The sequence below is a fragment of the Kogia breviceps genome, chromosome 16 (assembly GCF_026419965.1).
Source record: "Kogia breviceps isolate mKogBre1 chromosome 16, mKogBre1 haplotype 1, whole genome shotgun sequence".
In the NCBI taxonomy this organism is placed as follows: domain Eukaryota; kingdom Metazoa; phylum Chordata; class Mammalia; order Artiodactyla; family Physeteridae; genus Kogia; species Kogia breviceps.
Genome location: NC_081325.1, coordinates 78,375,858 through 78,398,996, shown reverse-complemented (window position 1 = coordinate 78,398,996; position 23,139 = coordinate 78,375,858). Strand labels below are relative to the sequence as shown.

The 23,139-nt window shown below is 52.6% G+C and overlaps 1 protein-coding gene across 7 annotated transcripts in view; it reads right to left on the bottom strand.

Moving 5' to 3' along the window:
* The window catches only part of ATP11A (ATPase phospholipid transporting 11A), a 115,049-nt gene that overhangs the window by 42,523 nt on the left and 49,387 nt on the right, over nucleotides 1–23,139 (bottom strand). For all 7 annotated transcript variants that reach the window (XM_067016862.1, XM_059041558.2, XM_067016863.1 and 4 more), the window contains exons 2-8: nucleotides 19,685–19,807; nucleotides 12,321–12,410; nucleotides 11,242–11,322; nucleotides 7,742–7,849; nucleotides 4,708–4,836; nucleotides 1,994–2,097; nucleotides 1,455–1,505 (exon numbers count right to left, since the gene is read on the bottom strand). In XM_067016862.1, coding sequence (XP_066872963.1) covers nucleotides 1,455–1,505; nucleotides 1,994–2,097; nucleotides 4,708–4,836; nucleotides 7,742–7,849; nucleotides 11,242–11,322; nucleotides 12,321–12,410; nucleotides 19,685–19,807 — 686 coding nt within the window. The remainder of the gene's footprint in view (nucleotides 1–1,454; nucleotides 1,506–1,993; nucleotides 2,098–4,707; nucleotides 4,837–7,741; nucleotides 7,850–11,241; nucleotides 11,323–12,320; nucleotides 12,411–19,684; nucleotides 19,808–23,139) is intronic.

Below are 23,139 nucleotides of genomic sequence, written 5' to 3'. Positions count from 1 at the left end.
TAGATATATATACTCGTAACTGTCCACACCACGAGTTTATAAACATCTCTAAATGCCCAAATATAAAATATATTTATATATATATAAATATATATATTAATAAATATATAAATATAAATATATATATATATAAAGTCTGCCGAATCATATAGATACTTAAAAAGCTAAACTAGAATTAGTATCAAAATACAAACTATATTGGTAATTATCTTCCCAAAGGGCTCAGCCTTCAACTTCGTCCAAATATCACACGAGGAAAGCCTGCAGCGCTCACTTCTCCAGCCTCACTCACTGGCAATATGCATCCGTCTAAATATATTCACTCTTGTTCAAACTCAAATTAATCCCCGCAAGACACAGAAATCCACATTATTTCTCCAAAGTAACTAGGCATTTACCTTTAGAACGACAGGTATTTAAGAAAAATCAAGGCAATGCCTCCATAGATTCTGGAAAGCAACGGCTAACCTGCTGATGAAGAAGGGTGATCAAAACATGCTCAGAGGGGTGCCGACTGTTGCCTTAAAACAAGGAACTTCTGGAGACTTTCAAGGAGATAAACCCCATGACGATTTGTTTTGCAGTAATTTCCCACTGAGTGTTTTTTTCCCTACTTCTGGCCCAGTATTTTCTCTAATACACAAGGCAATGCCAGGACACAGACAATCTGCTGACTGCTTAACTTGGAAGAAAAATAATTTCTCTAACCAGCGGGGTTTGTGAAGAAGGAGAGCGATGTCAAAACCTACTGAAAGCCAAGCTCCCTCCGTGTGGACCTGAGGCCACGTGCAGATAAAACGTCCAAGGCCCGGGAAGCGAGGCAGCGCAGGCCACAGCTCCGTCTGGGCGCCGCGACCTCAGGGCCGAGTCAGCTCCCTGCCGCCGGCGGTCGGGGTGAGGCCGCTGATGCAGCAGGTGTGGACACCCACCTGTGACGGCACTGGCCGCCGCCCCTCCCCTGAAGCAGACTCCCCCGTCCCCGGGGGGACGTGAGCCCGGACAAGCCCGTGGGAGACACATCCCCCAACGTCTAAGACTGAGGCTGTGTCCCAGTGATGGGTGTGGGCAGATTCGAGCAGCCCCCAAGTCAGAAACCTTTCAGCCTCCTCGCTGGGGACGCACGGTCTGTTCAGCTATGAAAAGCGTCTCTACTGGGGAAGCGCGCCTGCCCCTCGCCCGCCGGACAAGCTCCTCCCCTTCCGGGCTGTGAGAAGACGCGCGCAGAACCACGGGAGAACGCGCTCCGCGGGCTCGCTCGTCTGTTAACGCGTCCGGACGCGCACACGGGAGAACCCGGCGAGTGGGCGGAACCCGGACCCCTGGTCACGCAGAACTCCCCCCTCAAGCCCAGCAGGACAGCAACGATGAAAAACTCTCATCGGGAAAAGAATCCACGTGTAATGGAACGACAGAGAAGAACTCGCCGAGTGTTTGGAAGAAGCAGGACTCCTCACCTCACCGCGGGGTCACTCAGATCGCTGTAAACATTTATGCGGCCGACGAACCTGGGGACAGGAGAGTCAGGTCACTCCCAGGGCGGCAGGGGGCCGGGGTCAGGGGTCAGGACCCGAGACCCCGGCTCTGGGGAACCCCGCTGCTCACCCCTGACCCGTTTCTAAGACGGGCTGGGATTCTGTACTGGAAACACAGGGGTGTGAGGCTAACCCCCTCCTCCCCCCTCCTCCCCCCTCCTCCCCCTTTTTAATTGTCCTGTTTAGCTCACGACTTAAATGATTTCCCTTACAGTCACTTCCTCAAAATACAGAAAATTCATTTTTCTTTGACAAATTTAGTTCCATTAAGCCTTTTCCAATATCTGTATTAAGAGTTATGGATTGGAACGTTGCTGGACTATGCAAATACAGAAGTAATGTATTTTTGACCAGGTCCTAATTTCTCAGCAGCGATTTACAATCTCACTGCACACCACCACGCGGCCGGGCCTGTGGCGTGGGCGGCAGGGAGGACGCCCGGGACCAGGAGGCCGGCTCACCTGTAGAGGTCGGGCTGGGGTTGCTCACACTCGATGGTGGCGTGGAGAGAATCTATATCTTCCTCCGTACGAAACCCCTTTGTGTCTTGAACTGCATAATGGGTCTGCAGATTGACAGGAAATGGGAATTCACAGCCAAAATGATCAAGACAAACCCAGCAGTGGGGGCCTCGCATCCTAGGGCAGCACCAATGTTTAATGTTTTAGGCATATAAATAAGCCTGGTTACAAAGCCTGGTTACCATACGAGGCAGAGTGTATAATAAGGAGTTTGCAAATGTAACAAGGTTACAGAACTGTAGGTACCACCCAGATTCCTGTACCTATTAGGTGCCAGAAAATTCTTCCATTCTTAGCCAGTGTCATCAACTAACAGAATTCTTCTTCAAAACTGGACACTTGGATTCAACTGTCAGAGTGGTGGCTCTGAATCAGGAAACCAGTTTGGGACCTAAAATATTCTTTTTTGTTTATATGGTTCACAGACAGCTGTCGCAGGCATGGCAAGCTGCCCTCACCCGTCACTGTCCGGGGAGCACAGCTTTCTGCACGGACCCTCACCTGGCCTTGACCCCAGGGCTCCTCAAACCAAGGGGGCCACGGACCCCAGGCCCCACCCCCAGGCCCTGAGTCTGGGGTGGCGCCCGAGAACCGCATTTCTAACCTGATCCCAGGTGATGCTGGTGCTGGGGTCTGGGACCTCATTTTGAGAAGATGGGCCCAGATGGCACCAGGGAGCATGGATGGGTGGACCAGCCTTGGGAGGAGAGAGGAAGGAGGGACGGGGTGAGGGGACGCAGTCTCCTCCGTGTCTCCCATGAGTAAGTGTTGGGCAAAGCGTGAAAGGATTCAGAGCAACAGGGGGTGTGATCACAGCATCCCTGCAACGTGTGGAGGCACTTGTGTGTCGGCACTTTGGGACATTTCCTAATTATAGCCTCACAAGAGCCCCTGGAACACAGGTTTGCCCCCATCTTACAGATGTGAAAACTGTAGGTGTGACCTCTGCTTTTTTTTTTTTTTTTTTTGCGGTACACGGGCCTCTCACTGTTGTGGCCTCTCCTGTCGCGGAGCACAGGCTCCAGACGCGCAGGCTCAGCGGCCACGGCTCACGGGGGCCAGCCACTCCGCGGCACGTGGGATCTTCCCGGACCGCGCACGAACCCGCGTCCCCTGCATCGGCAGGCGGACTCTCAACCACTGTGCCACCAGGGAAGCCCTGTGACCTCTGCTTTTAAGGAAAGGGCTCAGGTGACTCCGTCCCCCACAAGCACAAACATAGAGAGGTCCAAGCGCAGCCCCGGTGCTGACATGGGCCACGTCTGGACCAGGGTGACAGCTGTGAAACTTCACTCTCATGGCAGTGATGCACCTGGAGGCTCACGGCGTCTGCTCCAGGGACGCGCCTAGGCAGTGAGGTCCCTCTGTGGGTCGGGGTGCAGAGGGCAGCCCACTGCCCGCAGCCGGATGTGCACGGCTCACGGGGCCAGGGAGGACGGGACACAACACCCCAAGCTCCAACGGCCACTGGACACCCAGCACTTTCCAGCCCAGAACTGCTCTCCCTGACAGTTGACTGTGCCAGAAGGGTCCCCCCTCCTGGGATTCGTTACATAGAAAATGTGAGAGTAAACGTGGGAAACCCCACAGGGCTTCATACGACGACACCCCAAGTCACCCACAAAGGATTAGGGTGCCCTTTGGTGCTTTCCCGGCACAGCATCGCCTGTGTCCACGGGCAGCGCTGAAGCACTGTTAGAGCTGCATTTCCGGAGCCAGAGCCTCAGAGCAAGGCTCACTTGCATAAACTCCTTGGAAGCTTCCAGGTTTTTAAAACAATGAAATCCTTAAAATTAATAACGATGTGTTTCTTCTTTTGTGATTGTTGATTAAAATTTTGTAGCACTAGCCGCTGGTACAGAATTCCATATTGAGCGTTAAGAAATGAATCATAATTTCAGAAAATCCTTACTAAGATATTTTAACAAAAAGACACTCATAGGCTTCCCTAGTGGCACAGTGGTTAAGAATCCTCCTGCCAATGCAGGGGACACAGGTTAGAGCCCTGGTCCGGCAAGATCCCACATGCCGCGGAGCAACTAAGTCCGTGCGCCACGACTACTGAGCCCGTGCGCCACAACTACTGAAGCCCGCGCACCTAGAGCCCGTGCTCTGCAACAAGAGAAGCCACGACAATGAGAAGCCCGTGCACCGCAACGAAGAGTAGCCCCCACTCGCCACAACTAGAGAAAGCCCGCAGGCAGCAACGAAGACCCAACGCAACCAAAAATAAATATAATAAATAAATTTAAAAAAAAAAAAGACACTCCCTGATGTAACAGTCGGGCAAACTAGACTCATGACTCACTTTTCACACAATTCCATCCAGTCAAGTCACTAACTTTGAGCAGTAAAAGGAAAACTTCAGAATTCCAACAATCTCTTCCTTCCTTCCCTAACTGGGTACCCGCTGCTAAACGACACAGCCAAATAAGGAACATGGAGTTGCTTCTGTTAACCTGAGAGGCTGGTCGTTACAGGGGCTGAGGATGGAAGGAAGAAAGTGGGAAGCAGGGAGAAGCAAACGAGAGGAAAACAGTCCCTGGCTTTTCCCTGAACACAGAGCCTCAGGCCCGGTGTAGCTTGTTGCCACAAGAGCAGAGCTGGGGGTGGATGGGGAGGTCCCGACGGGGCACCAGCAACAGGCACGTTACCTTGTGGCTGGACTCTCCGTCCAGGCTGGCGGTGGTCACGTGGCAGGTCCCGTCCACGCGGCTGCTGGACAGGAAGATCAGGTCACAGGGGAAGGTCTCGTCCTCCTTGACCATGACGATGTCCCCGACCTGCAGGACAGACAGACAGACAGACGGTACCGTGAACCGAAAACCGGGCTCTGGGCGGCGGCTCCCACAGATGCCATCACGGTGTTACTTGCAGGAAGGTGTGTGGATGTTAATACGACTGAGGAAGATCGCTTCCCGGACATTTGGCCCAAACCCAGGAAAGACCTGTGAGGTCCGTGCCCCAGCCTTAGACCTGGGATGCTTGACAGCGCGCGTTACGACAGAGTATTTTGCAGTGATAGAAATATCTGCACCATTTGTACCCCAACCAGGCAGATGAGGGGGGCGGTCACCCTGCAGCATGAAGCCTGGGACGTGGCCGCGGCGCTCAGGGCCGGATGGTCCCCAGTGGTCCCCGCAGAAGACGGGCACAGGCCATCGCGACGCAGCCGAGAGCCCAGAAACAGACCCACGAAAATACGCTTAACTGCCTTTGGACAAAGGTACGAAAGCCGCTCGACGGAGGAGGGACAGCCTTTCCAACAGATGAGCACTTGGTCAGTCCCGGGCAAGAAAGGGACTTTCACCTCAACCTCACACCTGACGTGAAAAGTAACACCAGGTGGATCAGGAAGTTAAATCTGAAACATAAAACTATAAAACTTTCAGGAAAAAAAACCAAGAGAAAACCTTCGGGCTCCAGGGCTTGGCAAAGAGTTCTTAACCTTGACGCGAAAGGCAGCATCCATAAAAAGAAAGATCAGTAAATTAGACTTCATCAAAATGAACAACTTCGGCTTTGCGAAATATGCCATTAAGGTATTTCTGACAGAGGACCAGATTCTAGAATACAGAAACTCTCAACGTTCAACAGTAAAAACCCTCAATAGTCCAAGGAGGAAATGGGTGAAGGCCATGAATACATGTTTCATGAAGAGGATGTCCCGATGGCAAATAAGCACATGGTAAGATGTCACCAGCATCTAGGGAAACACACACTTAAACCGCACCATGAATCAGAATGACTGAGAGAAGAAACACTGAGAACACCAAGCGCTGCCGGGGATGCTGAGAAACGGGCCTCTCACACGTTGCTGGTACGCAGTGCAGACACTCTGGGAAACGGTTTGGCTGTTCCTTTCACCGTTATTTCATGACAACCCAGCAACTGAACCCTTGAGTTTTTATGCCAGAGAAACAGAAACCACACTCATACAAAAACCCGTACACAAATGTTCACAGCAGGTTTATTTGAACGGCTCCAAACTGGAGAACCGTCAACATCCGGGCCACCGCCCCCACCAGACTCTGCAACGAGAGGAAGGCGTCCAGATGCCCAACCTGGGTGAGTCCCAAGGGACTTCAGCTGCATGGAAGCTACAGGCTGTATGACGCCATCCACGCGAGGACAGATCCTGGAGGTGGGCCAACTGAAGGTTCCTCTTCTACTATAGCCACAAGCAGCCTTTGCTTCCTTCCTTGTCTCACAGACTCCATTAAAATCCTCTCGGGTAAAACAGGCTGGATACAGAGCAGACATTCCCCACAGGAGATCGATACATTAAAAATTCAATTTTCTGCTGACAGGTACTGTTTAGGTCTGTTTTTGAAGAGGCGTTTATTCAAAGCATAGAAGACTTTGCAAAGGAGATATAGTTGTTAAAGGAAATGGTATTTGGAGCCTAGGGTCCGAAAGAGCCTGTTAACATACACGTGGGCGTCCCCACTGCGTTCCCACACTGAGAGGCTGTCCTCCCAGCTGCTCCCCTCCTGACTCCCTGACCGCTAGGAAGGTATCGCCAACCTAGGCTAACAGAGGGGAATTACTGAAACACCTGGGCGGTGAAATGTATAAAACAAAGAAAATATGGTTTAAAAACTTAAAAATACATCCAGCATAGAACACATATGATAACTATTACGAGGTAAACAAAGATGGACCACACGCTGACGACACCTGAAGCAGGAGTGTCCCGGCACCCCGAACCCTGTCCTCCACCCGAGATACCCACTGACCCCCAGGCGGACCCGCCGCCCCCCCAGGGTCTGGGGATGTGCCTGGAAGCAGAGGCTCGGGTTCAGAGACGCGGAGGCCCACCTTTCTGTCCCTGTGCACGAGGGCTGGCGACCCTCTCCCACAGCAGCTTCCCGATGGCCCTGCCCTGACCTCTGGCCAGGAAAGCAGCCCCCCGTGGGACAGAGGGGCGGTGGGGCTGCAGGGGAGGGGGAGGGGGCGGGGGGACAAGGACGAGCCCCAGGGGGAGCTGGAGCCGGCCAGGCTCCACCCCCAGGCTCACAGCGAGACACGACTGGGGACAAACCGTAAAAATCGTGCTTGTCACCTGCACACACGTAAGCGCTTCCAAATGGCTAGCACAGGCCTGAAAATAATCCACTTAAACAATCCAAATACGAATTTAAACATAATGATGCATTATTATGCCAATAATACATTGAAAAAAAGAGAAACTAAAATGCAGCTTTCAGGGAGGTTTCTGTCCCCGTTTTCATAAATTTCCAACTAGGAGAGTCGATCATAGTTTGCCTTTTTTCCACAGGTGTTTAGAGCTTTCCCTGTCTTGACTGGCTACTATCATGTCACACGCTTCAGACCACAGGCCTGGGGGAGCCTGACGGCCGAGAGGCTGTGCATGGGGGGCGGGGGCGACACGCAGAGGCTTTGGACCTTCCACTCAATTTGCTGTGACCTTAAACCTGCCCTAGAAATAAAGTCGACTAAAGCTTTAAAAATACATGCATAGAAGTAAGAAGTTAAAAACAGGTAGTGGTAGGAGCTTGCCTGACGTGAGCAGTACTTGGGGAGGAGGGCGGGCCTACATCCAATAAATAAATGAAACAATTTCAGACGAAGGTTTGGCCAAAGAAAGCAGCCCCGTGGCGCTGTTCTCTCATCGTAGCAGCTCTGCGGCCGTCGGGGGGCCGGCGGGGGTCGGCGGGGACTCACCCTGAGCTTCCGGCTCTGCTTCCGCACCAGCCGGCCGTGCTGGACGAAGTGCACGGGGCACTGGTTCACGGCGCTGTCCGCTTTGTGGCGCAGCCAGTCCTCGTAGCCCTGCGGTGGGGGAGAGACGCCGTGAGCCCCTCCTGGACTCGGCGGGCGCGGCCGCGGCCACGGTCAAGTGCGTGTGGACACGAGCGGGCGGGAGCCGCGTCCCTGGGCTCCCGCCGCCGCCCTGCGCGAAGCCACGTCCCCTTTTGTGCCCCCTCCCTCGCGCCCAGCCCCCACCCGGGCAAGTCCTGGCGCGTCCTTCACAGGGACACGCGTCCCGAACCGACCCCGTGCCGCGGCCTCCGGCCCGCAAGGACGGGACCAACGCGCCGCCGCCCCACCCGACACGGCTCCAAAGGCTCCCGTCGGGACCCACGCGGGCGGGCGGACGGCCGTCCTCGGGTCAGCCGGGCTGTGCCTGGGGTCCCTGGGGGGCCGAGAGCCGCCCGAGCCCCCTGGGTCTCAGGAGCGGCCAAGGGAGGGGTGAGGGCCGCGGGCAGGCGGGCGGGGCAGCAGGCGGCACCCGGGAGCTGTGCCCACCCAGGCGGGCGCTGCAAGGGTCACGCAGAGGCGCCCGGTGTCGTGAGACGCCGCTCGGCACCCACCCGGAGGAGCACGGTGGCTGGCCAGGCCAGGCGTGGGCTCCGTGGGAGGGGCTTCGCATGCAGAGGAGGAGGGGCTGAGGAGGAAGCGGGGAGCCAGGGCTCGGTCAGGAGGGCAGGGGGTCTGGCAGAGCTGGAGGTTAGCTTGGGGACGGGTGGTCCGGGAAGGTCACAGCTCCGACGAGGGACCTCCTTCATCCTCTCCTCAGGCCCTTCTGGTCTGCTGGCCTGTGTCTGAGGGTCGAGCCAGGAAGGACCCGGGCTGCGGAGGGCGGTGCTCTCACCTGCCCGGCACCGTGTCCTGGCCAGGGTGGCAGGCAGGCGCTTTCTGTGCCCATGGGCGGGTCTCAGCCACCAGGAGCTGCTACCACCACCCTCACTCCGTAGCCACAGGGTGGGGAGTTCAAGGGCACACACTTAGGGACAGGGACACTTGCTGTATCCAGAGGCCCCTCGCTGTGGTCAGGATGCTCTGGGGGCTGGCTCGGTGCTCTTTCAGCTCTGCCTGCATCACTGTCTCGGGGCAGAGCCCTCTAAGATCAGGCCTGGGGTCGCCAGCCCCCTGGTGACTGGTCTGTCCTAAGATGCTCACACAGTGCGTGCCAAGTGCACAGACCAGGCTCCACCTGTGGGTCCCTGTATCACATCCTCAGCTTCGCCAGATATTCCAAACTGTTCCCCAAGACGGTCCCGACGTGCTCCCATCAGTGTGTGTGGATGCCTGTTTGACCGCATCTTAATCCCACCTGCTCTTCAGACTTTTACATTTAAAAGCCAATTTAATGGGTATAAAGTAAAATCGTATCGTTGTTCCAATCTGTATTTCCAGATGACTGGTGAGTGGAAAATAAAACCCGAATTATCACAAAGGAATCCTGAAATGCTGCTCACGGTTCCGTATTAAATACAGACCAGTGCAGACGTTCACGGTGAAGACTAGCCGGGAGAGCAGCGGGCAGCGCCCTCACACTCACAAAGGTCACCTTGAGGCTCCACTCTTCGTGTTTTCTTGGTCTGCAGTCAGTCACTCCGCCATGCGTCACCTCGTTCCCACTGTCACCCACTGCCACTTGTACCATGTCTCACGTGTGTTCCGTGTTTTAATTTTTTATTTAGAAACTAACACAGAACGCATGGCTCTGTCAGCAACAATGTGACCGTCAAGAATGTAACGAGATGCTATCTTTCCGTAAATTATTTCAAATGCAAATGTCATCGTGTTCAAAAGTTTGCAGCAGGGACTTACTTCCCTGGTGGTCCAGTGGGTAAGACTCTGTGCTCCCAAGGCAGGGGGCTAGGGTTCCATCCCTAGTCAGGGAACAAGATCCCACATGCATGCCACAACTAAAAGATCCCGCGTGCCGCAACTGAGACCCGGTGCAGCCAAAACAAATAAATAAATCATTAAAAAAAAAGTTTGCAGCAGGTAAGTGTCTTGTATCTACAACATATAAAGAATTTTCTTGACTCGTGGATAAAGAGACAACCCAATTTAAAAACAGGCCAATGACTTGAAGCTATTTCTCTAAAGAAGGTTTACAAAAGGCCAATAAGCTCATGAAAAGACGCGCAGCATCCTTCGTTACCAAGGAAATGTAAAATCAAAGCCACAGCGGGATACCACGCCACACCCGCTAGGGTAAGTGTAATAAAGAAGATGGACAAGAAGCCTCAGCAGGAATGTGGAGAAACTGAAACCTCCCACACGGCTGGTTGGAATGTGAAATGGGGCAGTCACTTTGGAAAATACTTCGCCAGTTCTTTACAACATCAGAGCAACTCTACTCCTTTGTATGTACCCAGGAGAAATGAAAACCTACGTCCACACAAGACTTACATGTGAATGTTCATGACGGTGTTCTCCATAACAGACAAAAAGTAGAAGCATCCCGGGAATTCCCTGGCTGTCCAGTGGTTAGGACTCTGCGCTTTCTCTGGGTTCGACCGCTGGTCGGGGAACTGAGATTCCCCAAGCCACGCCATGTGGCAAGAAGTAAGTAAGTAAATAAATAAAGCCACGTTAAAAGAAAAAAAGGGGAAGCACCCCAAATGTCCGTCAGTGGATGACGGATAAACAAAATGTGGTCTAGCCACACGAAGGAACATCGTTCATCTGTGAACGAAGCACTGACACGTGCTAGAACGTGGATAAAACTTGCAAACGTGCTCGGTGAGATAAGCCGGACACAAAAGATCACTACTGTGTGATTCTGTTAACATGAAATGTCCCGAATCGGCAAATTAGAGCAACAGAAAGTAGACTGGTGGCTGCCAGGAGCTGGGGGGGGGGCGGGGATGGGGAGTGATGTTCATGGGTACAGGGGCTTCTTTCAAGCTGTCGGGAACCTTCTGGAACTAAACAGAGGTGATGGTTGCGCATTTAACTGGCTGAACGGATGGCGGGACTAAGAGACAAACTGCTTTCCTGTAGTCACCGGCTTTACGTATCGGGCTTGGGAACAGCACGACCCACCCTGAGCGAGTCAGGAGCCGCCGGGCTGTTCTACTTATGGAGCCACATCCCAGACCGTCTGCACGAGCAGGTCCTCGGGGCCAGGCAGCCAGGGACACAGTGGGCGAGGCAGCTCCGGTGCTGTGTCTCCGGGTGATTCCACGCGAGAACGGCCGTGTCCCCTTCAAACTCTCAGGGCGACAAACTAGCACTAAATGACACAATCTCTCTTCTCTTAACTCAAGTATCTCTTAACTCAAGACTCTATCTAAACCAGTTACAGAAGTGAATTTCTAGAAGTCAGCCAAGTTTCCTACAAACCAGCTGAAACAAAGCAGGGAACTCTGCACTGGATGAAAGGCGACGTCCTATAGCAGCGGTTTTCCGCCCGTGAAGCTCACCTGCTTGATAGCCGTGACGGTGATGACAAAGAACAGCGGGAGGCCGCTCGTGACTGGACTCGTGGGCGTATCAATAATCAGCTGCAACGACAAGACAACCGTTGAGTCATTTTCAGAGACACCTCTCAGGGGCTTTAGACGGACCGGCTGGCCCTGTAGCACCTCCCAACGTTTGCTCTGACTCATTTTAACTCGCTTTACTGTTACCCCACTTCATCCCACCACTGGAGATAAATTAGATATGAATTTTTACTATAAAACTGAGGGCAGGGCTTCCCTGGTGGCGCAGCGGTTGGGAGTCCGCCTGCCGATGCAGGGGACGCGGGTTCGTGCCCCGGTCCGGGAGGATCCCACGTGCCGCGGAGCGGCCGGGCCCGTGAGCCGTGGCCGCTGAGCCTGCGCGTCCGGAGCCTGTGCTCCGCAACGGGAGAGGCCACAACAGTAAGAGGCCCGCGTACCGCAAAAAAAAAAAAAAAAAAAAATCCAAAAGTGAGGGCAGTTTCTCCTTAATTACGGGATGTGCTTAGGAAGCCACGCCAGCAGTGGCAAAGACACCGGCTGACTCCAGTGCACGTTTCATTTCAATTTACCCCTCTGCTTCTGGTGCCCCACTTTAATGACGTTATTTGCATAAATTACTGTCGGGGAAATTTTAGAAGTCCTTCAACGGTATTTTGTATGATTGAGAGAAGTTATGTTGCTGTTCTTAAAGCACATCTGACCTGTTCCCTAATCCATACCTCACTGTGGATTTCACTCTCTCTTTTTTTAATTCTCTTTCTCTTAATGTTTTTTTCTTAGGAGAATCCCCCCTAAATATTAGGAAGATCCTGCTCTCCCGCCAGCACTGGAGAATGAGGATGGAAAGTGGCCAGGACCAGTTCACCGGCACAGCGCTCACGCCTATGTTTTAGTGAACAGGTCTCTCTGAACCAACATGCTTCTCCTCGAAGAAAACAAGTGAAGATAAAGGGGCACCAAGTCCTTGCTCCTGCTGATGAGCGAACCAATCACCTGAGAATAAATGCCACTTACTTATAGTTACATTTGAGGTGACAGAAAAAGATGACCAGACTTACCTGTACCAGAAATATGATAAGAAAATAAAAGTTGGCTATTCTTCTGAATTGTTCAAATAAGTTCTTGGGTATGAAGTTCCAAAATGTGTACTGTATAAAAGAAAAACAGAAAGGAGTCATTTTGATCACATCTTACACTGTGTAGTATTACTCTACCACATGATAAGCAGTCCTGAATTTCAAAGTACAAAATGTCTAGTTTTAGATACAAAACAAAATTGAGAGTGTCTGTAGACATTTTATCAACTTGTTGACTGTAAAAGCAACTGCTAACACAGAACATGTGCTCCAAAAGCAGCAGATGTCAACTACCTAATTCCAATAATTCAAGGTAAGGCAAAGTAGCTTGAGAATAGTTTTACTATTAAAATGTCTCTGGTAAAATATAAACCTCTGATTGTTAACTCAAAACACACAGGGTTAGCATTTTTCTTTGATTGTGATTTTTGGTAAGCTCTCTGTTTTGTTACAGCATGGCCAGGAGCAGACAGAAAGTAAAACAGAAGTCACCATTTTCAGGTGGCCTTGACCCAGCTTGGCTACGGTTCCTGCACTGAGTAGGCGTCCTGGGCCAGCCCCTCCCCCTTACCTAGGGGGCTGCAGAGGGACACAGGGAGGGTAGCCAGGCCACTTACTCGCCAAATGTCTCGTTTTTCGCCTCAGAAGGACACCTTCCCTAACCTCTGCGTTGAAAACAACCGTGTCCCGTATGTCATTAACCTACAGTCAACACTGAGTTGGACACTGTTTTTAAAATTCCATTTGACAGCTTTACCTTTTAATGAGGATGGTCCCGTGGAGGGGGAGGGCCTGCTCTTCCTGCCATCTCTCTCATCGGACCGGTAAGCACCTGGGTTCTCTCTCTGCATCCAGACCCGCAAGCACCTGGGTTCTCTCTCTGCATCCAGACCCGCAAGCACCTGGGTCAGCTCCCATCAGGGGATGGCGCTGGCACCGAGCAGCCTGACGCTGGTTACCAAACTCACCCCAAGAGCTCCTTTAACGCCAGGATCTCAAACACAGGTTCTTGAAAATCACGCTGTGTTTTTAATTTCAAATTCCACTTCTTTGCTGCTGGCATATAGGGACGCAATTGACTTTTGCATCCTGCAGTCTGCTATGATAGCTTATAAATTCCAAGAGGTTCTGTTAATTCTTTGGGTTTTCTATATAGACAATCATGTCACTTGTAAACACAGACAGCTTTATTTCTTCCTTCCCACTCTATCTTTTATTCCCTTTCCTTCTCTTACTGTATTAGCTACAACTTCTAGTAAGACGTTGAATAAGAATGGTAAGAAGGGCCTCTTTGCCTCGTTCTCAGTCTTTGGGTGAAAGCATCTAGTTTTTCACTATTAAGAACGGTTTTAGCTATGGGGGTTTCTTTGGTAGCTTTTGAGGAAATTCTCCTCCGTTCCAAGAGTTTTTGTCACGATTGAGTGTTGGATTTTGTCAAATGCACACTAGGTTTTCCTCACTGGAGTACAACCAAGTTGAGAACCAAAAGGCAGGTCCGAGACTGAAATGTAGCCACAGAAATTGAGAGGACAGAGCACACTGCTAGATCTTCTTTATCTCTGTTTCTCAATCAGAAAAACAAACAAACAAAAAATCCCAACCCTGATAGCCAGTAAAAGTACAGGCACTTTCTTCCTTAAAATAAACAACCCCCCCCCAAAAAAAACCCATGATCTGAATTTTTAACTTGCTCCTCCTATATCAGGACATTCAACTACTCCATGGAATTCTCAAAATATTTACTCTTTACGACACCACAAAAAACATGGACTTTGGAGTCAGACCCCATGTTAAACCCTGGTCCTGACATTTAAAAATTGGGTTAGAGCAAACTATTTAATGTAAGGACTGAGCTCTACCCTTCTCGTTTATAAAATGAGTATTAAGAACAGCATGTGCCTTAAAGGAATGTAATGAGGGCCGAGTTCTGGCTCAAAAATGACTGAGACGATGAAATTCTACAACTTGAGAAGAAGCGCAAACAAATCAATCTTTTAAAATGTTTGAGAGATATTTTCTCTTAAGCGGGCCATATGAAATTCAGTTACTTTTCACTAACTTTCGAAAGGAGTTATTAAAAGAAATATAAGTTATGTCATCACGGCATTTATGTCTCATTTTTGTGGTTCTGTAACCAACCTAGAATGATCTTTCATTCTTCGTATGCTTATTTCTACGAGATACTGATCCCAAAGTGGAATTGTCTTTAAGACCCCAGCCCAGGAAACCCACCCTGTCTCTCAGCACCCAGGCTGACAAACTCACTACCCAGTAGTTAATCAAAATGCCTCCCCAAACACCTATGACACACTATTCAGTAGCAAAGTCCCATTAATGGAAAAAGTTCCTACTTAAAATCCCATCTTCTATCTGCCGAAATACTTATAGATGGAAATTACATATTGTTTAGGATTTGCTTCAAAATGATCTCGAGGAAGAAAACAAAGGCACAGAAAAACACACTGGGCCATCTGTTGATAACTGCAGACAGTGGATGGTATGTGCATAGATATTTGTTATCCTATTCTCTTTATTTTCCTATGTTTTTGAAAGTTTCCATATTAGAAAGCTGCATATATTTATTATAGAACGTCATCTTCTACAATCTTACCCAACGTGCAGATCAGTTTTTATTAACCCTAGCACGCTACGTGAATATCTGGTCTTATTCTATTTAATGCTATTATTTCAGGACACCCTTTCAGTTTCCTAAATCCTAGTCTACCAGGGAACCAGTACAGATCTGGAATTTAAAACCACTTAAATGATGACTTTATTCTTAACAGGTACAGGAGGCCCATGCTGCAGCTTAGACATTATGTTTTGTGATCTCCATATTTTACAGAATAAATGTCATAAGTTATTACTGCTGATTATTAGTAATACGGTCAAAATCCCTGATGATGTATGGTAAGAAAAGTGAAAACCCAGTGAAATAGTTGAAACATTCATGACTGCACTGATATATCAGTACTGTATGGATAAAATAAAATAAAATGAGCATTTTATTACACATGTAAGAGTTGGCAGTTGGATAATGGTGTGCCAATTGTACATTTAAAAAATATTCCACTACCACATTTTTTAAAAAAATATTTATTTATTTACTTATTTATGTGGTTGCACCAGGTCTTAGTTGTGGCAGGCAGGCTCCTTAGTTGCGGCGTGTGAATCTTTAGTTGCAGCGTGCATGTGGGATCTAGTTCCCTGACCAGGGATAGAACCCAGGCCCCCTGCATGGGGAGCACGGGGTCTTATCCACTGTGCCATCAGGGAAGTCCCCCAATTGTACATTTTTGATCTCTGCTAAACTGTAAAGATCTAAATATTTGCTTAGACACTTGGGCCACAATATAATGCAATACTTTGTATTACAATGTACAATGCAACACTCTGACCTACATCCGTCAAGTCTCGCGATCAGGAGAATAGAACTTAATACTGGAATCCTTGGTATTGAGCCACAGGCATGGAACAAAGGGTTTTTTTTTTTTTTTTTTGCTATGAGGGAGCTCAGGAGTCTGAGGTCGGCGGAGCATCTCTTTCCCATCAGACAACTTGAGGAGCATTGAATCCACAGGACAATTACTAGCCTTCCGTTTCTTTCACGCCATGAAAGACTTCACACCCAAAGTGTGCATCTGCCCTGGGGGGTCGTGTGTCCTCAGCGCTGAGCTGGTTCCGGCCACTCTCTTCCTTCCGTGAGAGTCACCTGTGTCCTGCACTCACTGGGAGGGCGGCGGCTCAGATGCAGAGAAGCCGTCCCGCCTGGTCGACCTTTAGTCACACGGAGACGGGGAGACGAGGACAGCCTGGCGCCACCCTGCTTCACCAGCCCCGGAGAGTGAAACCAGAGCATCTGGAAACCGCTGAGGCTGCGGCTATTGTGTGCCTGGAGGGGGAATCCCGCACCGGTGTGCACGGGGCGCCCTAAGAACACACCAGGCACCGTCACTGATCTCCAGGGAAGGCGACCCGGAAAGTCACAAGTAGTTCAGCTTTCTGTACAGGGTGGAGGGACAGCACAGCCTGAGCTGAACATTTAATCCCACAGCATCCTGAGGGCTGAGATGGGAGCCACACGCGGTTTGTGCCCAAAGGTACAATTTTGTAACTTGATGAAGCCTCATTGGCCCCTGAGTCCAGGATCTGGTGCTCGAGCAGGCCCTGGGTTGGGGGCTCGGCGTGAGCTCAGAAGCCAAGGAGTTGTGCTGGGGTCATTTCTACCAGGTTCTGCCCCAAAAGGAAACAGAACTCACTGATCACCAGTGACAGCACTTCTTCGGATCAGGCCAGATGAGCATTGTCACCCCTCGTGTAACTTTTCACGTGCTAAATGCTTTCACAACCTTGGATTTAATAAAATCAAACTTACTACTTTACTGCTGGTAGTAGTACTACTACTCCTAAAGTAATAAGTCATAAAACTTATTACTAAAGTGCGTCTGCGCACTTATGAAATCTTCGTCGACAATCTTTTCTTTTAAGGTAGAAATGAATGTTCTCTCCCCAAGAACACAAATATATACATCACCACAAACATATTCTCCAAACCTGTTTGTAAACTTATGCTTTACAAATTAAGTTGTATTTTCCACATCCTGAGCTGTTTTGTTGTCTTAATTTCAGTATTTAAATGTATTTTTATTTATTTTTTTAATTGAAGTATAGTGTTTTTAAATGAAAATGATCGTGTGTCCAGATGTCCACGTCATCTGGTCTAAATCCATGGCCTGTCCACCCTGCTACGGACTTGGATTCTAGGGCCTCATCTGAGGATCTCCTCTGTACTGAGATCAATTAGCAACCGAGGTTACGCTGTCTGCAATTGTTCTTGAAATTACACACCATCATCTACCTGGAACTGACTTCAAGCCACTAATCCTGCAAGTCCCCTCCCTCCTCAGAGCTGAGACTTGTTGACTTTTCACCAAAACCCACCCCTCCTGTGTGACAGCCTGATCTGGCTCCTGGGGCAGATGCTGACTTAATTCTGTTAGGTCCTGCTCCACAGCTTCCTGGGGTGAAGGAACTTTCCTGAAAAGAAACAGTTTTGAAAAGGCGCCCGGGACCTGCACCTGCATCAAAACCCATCCTTACGACGCCCTCGCCCCAGGGGTAGGTTTCCTCTGTCAGAACCCAAGGAGCCTCGGGGCACATAGGAAGAAGCCACCGCAGGCAAGGCAGGAGAGAAAGGCGGCGCCGAGCAGACCCTGGGAGGTGACACGGGGCCCCTCAACATCTCGCTGGCCACCGGCTGCGGGAATATTAGAGGGAAAACCTGAAAATGATAAATTGGCTCGAAACTTGAATCACAGAAAGGGGTCCTAAACGGGATTTAGGAATCACTGCTCTCAATTATCTCCCCCAGAGCGTGGACGGGGCTTCGTAACAAACACAGTGCCCTGCAGCCTCGGGCTCTAGTCCACCGAATGTGTCAAGAAGGGCTTTGCTGCCCCGATCCCTGAGTTTCTGAAGTTTCCTTTGAGCGGCTGCACAGAACCTTCCTGGTTCCCGGGAGGAACGGGGCTGGGACAGCAGGGCCCAAGCTTCGCCCCCGGGGGAGAAGCCAGCTGTGCGGGGTGTGACTCAGCAGCCGAGGTGGCTCTGTCAAGCGTCCTGCCCAGACTAGACACGGCGCAGCGTGGGCACTCGGGACTCGAAGCCGTCCCCGCAAGTTCACGCGTGCACAACAGCGGAGTGTTTTCAGTGCGCTTCCCCATTCCTCGACGCGTGTGCCCCGCACACGAGCAGATTTCTAAGAAATACGTTGGAGATGTTGTTCCTCTGGGGGCACTAGTGGTTGGCAGAGTCCATGTTCGGTGAGCTCCACTCGAGACCGTCTAACTTAGAAATGTCACGACTACAAAGACCTATTTCTGGATACGAGGTCCTCCTGTTTATTGCTCCTTTCATTGGTCGCGTCTGGGCGACCGCGGACTACGTTTGTTTGGCTGTGATTCTGTTTACGAACAACTGACTTTTACCCGTGCTGTGTTTCTGGAGATTAAAGTTATTATTATTATTATTATTATTATTATTATTGGGGTACGCGGGCCTCTCACTGTTGTGGCCTCTCCCATTGCGGAGCGCAGGCTCCGGACGCGCAGGCTCAGCGGCCGCGGCTCACGGGCCCAGCCGCTCCGCGGCACGTGGGATCTTCCCAGACCGGGGCACGAACCCGCGTCCCCTGCATCGGCAGGCGGGCTCTCAACCGCTGCGCCACCAGGGAAGCCCTAAAGTTATTATTTTACATTGCAGTTTTAAAATAAAATAATTCCATTAAGAAAACTGCCTTACACAAATGAACCTATCTACGAAACAGAAACAGACTCACAGACACAGAGAACAGACTGGTGGTTGCCGAGGGGGAGGGGGACGGGGGAGGGGTGGGCTGGGAGTTTGGGGTTTGGTAGATGCAGCTATCACATATAGAATGGCTGGACAACAAGGTCCTAGTGTGGAGCACAGGGAACTCTATTTAATACCCCGGGATAAACCATAATGGAAAAGAATGTGTATATATATATATATGTACACGTGTAACTGAGCCGCTTTGCTGTACAGCAAAAATTAACACAACATTGCAAATCAACTGTACTTCTACTAAAAAAAAAAAAATTTTTTTTAACTGCTTTAGAAAAGCTTGTCTGTTGTCAAGTATTCATAACAAGCACGGGACACTCTTGATAACTCATGAAAGAATTAAGCGGGTCCACCGCAGGTACCTGGACATGCAGCGTGGGTCTGTGACGTGGGTCTGAGTGTGCAGGACACCCAGGCATGTGGAATGTTCTCCGCAGCCTGCAAAGCCACCGTTTACTGTTTCCCAGAGTCAGCGACCCCATTCTCAAGACCCAGCTACCGGTTACTCTGAGGTGTGAAGACGGTTCTGCAACCCCACCTCCAGGCCAAGAGACGGTCACGCCCCCCGTAAGCGGCGACACGCACAGGTCCTCCTCTTTGCGCCACTGCTCCTAACTGACGGCCTCTGACACGCGTCCAGCGTGCGCGTTTGCACGCTGATGGCACCGGGGCACCTGCATCGTCTCCGTTTTGCAGGAGGAGACCCTGGCCTGGGGTGGCTCGATAGTGGCACGCGGCCAGACGGCTAGTACGCGGTGCCGGCGGGATCTGAACGTCCTAGACTTCAAATCTGATCCTTAAACGTGACACACAGGTGAGAGGGACGTGAAGACAACGTGCTGTGACGTCGTCTTAACAGCGTCCGGGGCAACCGGAGGGGTGCCGAGCTGGCAGCCCAGCCGTCCAAGGCGGGGGGTCGCTGGGCCAGGAAGGGCCCACGCGCCGAGGGCCATGCGGGGAGGTCGCAGGCTGACGCTTACCTTGGAGGAGACGATTCTGTTGTCCGGGCACCTCTGCGGGATGTACGCCTCAGCACCCGGCGGGGGCTCGCGGTGGCCCACGTACACGGTCCGGCTGTCCACCCAGTCCTCCTCCCCAGCACACTGCGGGGGAAAGAGTGGTCAGAGCGGGCCTCGGGGCGGGGGGCAGGCTCCTCCGGGGGTTTGGCTTGGATGCGGGTCCATGCCGGGCCCCGGGGAGGGCTGGGCGCACCTGCAGGGCCGGGCCCCCCACCCCTGCCCGTCCACTGGGCCCTCACGGGATAAGTGCTTCCAGCCCCCGCCCAGCTCTTCAGGGAAGTGATCTGAGCGGCCACCAGAAGGGGGCCTTCAAAGCCGGTGGGCGGGGGACATGCCACAGGGCGGGTCCATTCAAAAACAGAGAGTGACAGCAAAACCTTAAGCCTTCAGAAAAAAGACGACAATCCCAGAACTTTGGGGAAAGGTCTTTAACGAAAGAAGAAAAGTAAAACTCTGAGTTCAGAGCAGAAAGGCTGTTCACACACTGCAGCGGCTCCATCAATCCGCCTCCCCGGAAGCAGAGAAGCCCTGGGTCGGACTCATCGTCGCACTACCCCGAGCGTGGCGCGCCAGACATTGAGGAAACACCTCCGACCCGAAGAACCTTCCGGTGACACTCAACCGACCGTACGCAGTGAGCACCGCGGTGCCTGAGACACGACAGCTGCTGCTGAGAGATCAAGGTGAAGCCTCGTAGAGCGGCCCCAGCACGGGGCCCTGGACCTCCCCCCACGGACAGGCGGCCCCAGCACGGGGCCCTGGACCTCGCCCCACGGACAGGCGGCCCCAGCACGGGGCCCTGGACCTCCCCCCACGGACAGGCGGCCCCAGCACGGGGCCCTGACCTCCCCCCACGGACAGGCGGCCCCAGCACGGGGCCCTGGACCTCGCCCCACGGACAGGCGGCCCCAGCACGGGGCCCTGGACCTCCCCCCACGGACAGGCGGCCCCAGCACGGGGCCCTGGACCTCCCCCGACGGACAGGCGGCCCCAGCACGGGGCCCTGGACCTCCCCCGACGGACAGGCGGCCCCAGCACGGGGCCCTGGACCTCCCCCCACAGACAAGGCTGAGCACGGCTGCCCCTTGTTCAGCGTTTTCAAGAACAAACAGAGGCAACGAAAGGAAACACGCGGCCATATGCTCCTGGCGCCCAGCCCGTCCCGTCCAGCACCGTGTCCAGCCTTTGCGCCCAGCCCGTCCCGTCCAGCACCATGTCCAGCCTTTGTGGCTTCAGGGAACCTTCACTTTTTAAAGCCAAATGGTGGTAACAGAGCAAAATCCAGCATTTCTGTTGTCTGAGATTATTGTTAGTCTTACGTTGCCCTTTTCTTTTTCTATTTTGCTTATACTGTCGTCTCGTCTGCTCTTCTGTCGACTTCTCGCGGAAGGAAGTCTATTCACGTGTGTACATCCCCAGTCCATCACCCCCAGTCCACAGCAGCTGCCTGTCCGCACGTTTCCTTGGTACATTCCCTACTTTCCCCTGCTTCGGGCCTCGCTGTGTGGACGAGGCCACGCGGAGGCCAGCTGCCCTCCTGGCAAGAAGCCCTCCCTCTCTGCAGCCGGCTCCCTGCCTCCTTCCCCTCGGGGCGAGGCCACCAGTAAGGGGTGTTGACTTCCAAATCTGCTTAGGAGCTTCATAAATGAACCTCTGGGTATGAAAGTTAAGAAGGTTGAAAAGGCCCCCGATTTCCCTTTATGTCTCAAAACACAGTCAAACAGGTGCTTCTCATAGTCTAGTGGATTCAGGCAGTTACGCTGAAAAAGAATATGTAATTAATGAGCCAGGCAAGGAAAGAAAGCATAAAAATATAACTTTTATTTATTTATTTTGTGGTACGCGGGACTCTCACCGCCGCAGCCTCTCCCGTCGCGGAGCACAGGCTCCGGACGCGCAGGCTCAGCGGCCACGGCTCACGGGCCCAGCCGCTCCGCGGCACGTGGGATCCTCCCGGACCGGGGCGCGAACCCGCGTCCCCCGCGTCGGCAGGCGGACTCTCGACCCCTGCGCCGCCAGGGAAGCCCTAAAAATATAACTTTTAACACAAACATGAAAATCCTGGAAACCTTTCCCCCTAAACTTCGAAGACAGCGGTTCCGCGGCTGCCGGGCAGAGGCACAGCAGGAGCCCCGTCCCCAGGGAGGCCAGGCAGAAGGGGGTCCGTTAAGGCCAATTCATACCCTGGGCCCAGGCGGGCTTGGCCGTAATCATCCGACGCCTCAGATGCCACTCGCCAGTCGGCGCTGTTCCCGCCGCACCGCTCGGGGTACGACAGCTGCCTGTGGGACGAGGTCGGAAAACAAGCCCAACACGGCAGGCAGCGGACTCGCCACGTCATCACGACACAAGCTCCTCTGCGGATGAACCTTGCGCCTCCTGAGCCCCGTGTGACAGAGCAGGGACGGGGCTCCGTCCCTGGCGCCGGGAGGGGGGTCGGGTCCCCTTCGGACGACGGCAGCAGGAAGCGGCCAGCAAACCCTGCCCCGGAGCCGGCCCTCCTAGCGCTCCACGCGGACGCGCAGCCACGCGGACGCGCAGCGGGAAGACGAGCCCCACCTTCCCCGGAGACACCGCCAACACGTGTTCAACACTCCTTACAAGTCGCGGGACTTCAGGGCTACTTACACGCTGCTGCTGAGCCAGACAGCAGATAACGTGTCCAAATTACAAAGGCAGAGCTGTCTCAGCTGCTTAATCGCAAATCTACAAACCGTCAACAGAAACAAACCCACTCCCCATCTCTCTACCAGCATGTGCTAAACCAGGCGGGAACCTCAGCAGACTTTCTGCCCTGCTCCATCCGACACACACACGGGCGAGAAGAGACCACGTCAGAGCCCAGAGGCTGAACCTCCGATGGGAAGAGGCCCTGAACCTGCGTGTTTCCTCCACCTTCAGGAAGGCCCAGGGGGCGCAGGAGACACTTGAGTAAGAGCTGCGGGGCAGGGAGGGGCCGTTGCTTCTGGGCTGCCCAGAGCCTCTCCTCAGGGGCGGCGGAGGAGCTGAAGCACGAGAGGAGCTGGGTGACCTGGGGAGGGTGAGCCTCCTAAACATCCTGCACCCCTTCGCTCCACACTGGCCCCTCGACTCTGAAACCCACACTCCCCGCTGTGATGCCCTTTGCTGCCATTTCCAGGCCCACTGGAGCAGGGACAGGGCTTTAGAGCCCGCACATGCCCCTAAGGCGACACAGCTCAGCCCCCAACACGTGTCACCCACGGAAGTCGACTTTGCAGGTACACCTGAGGCCCCGGGTACACCTAAGGCCCCGGGTACACCTGAGGTTGGCAGCTGCACCCCCAGGGCTCTGTGGACATGAAAGGGAAAGTTCCCCACCTCGAGCTGAGTGCAGAGGGGCACCCACAGGTTATAACGCAGAAGAAGGATGAGGTAAGCCAAAGTGCCGCCCGCCT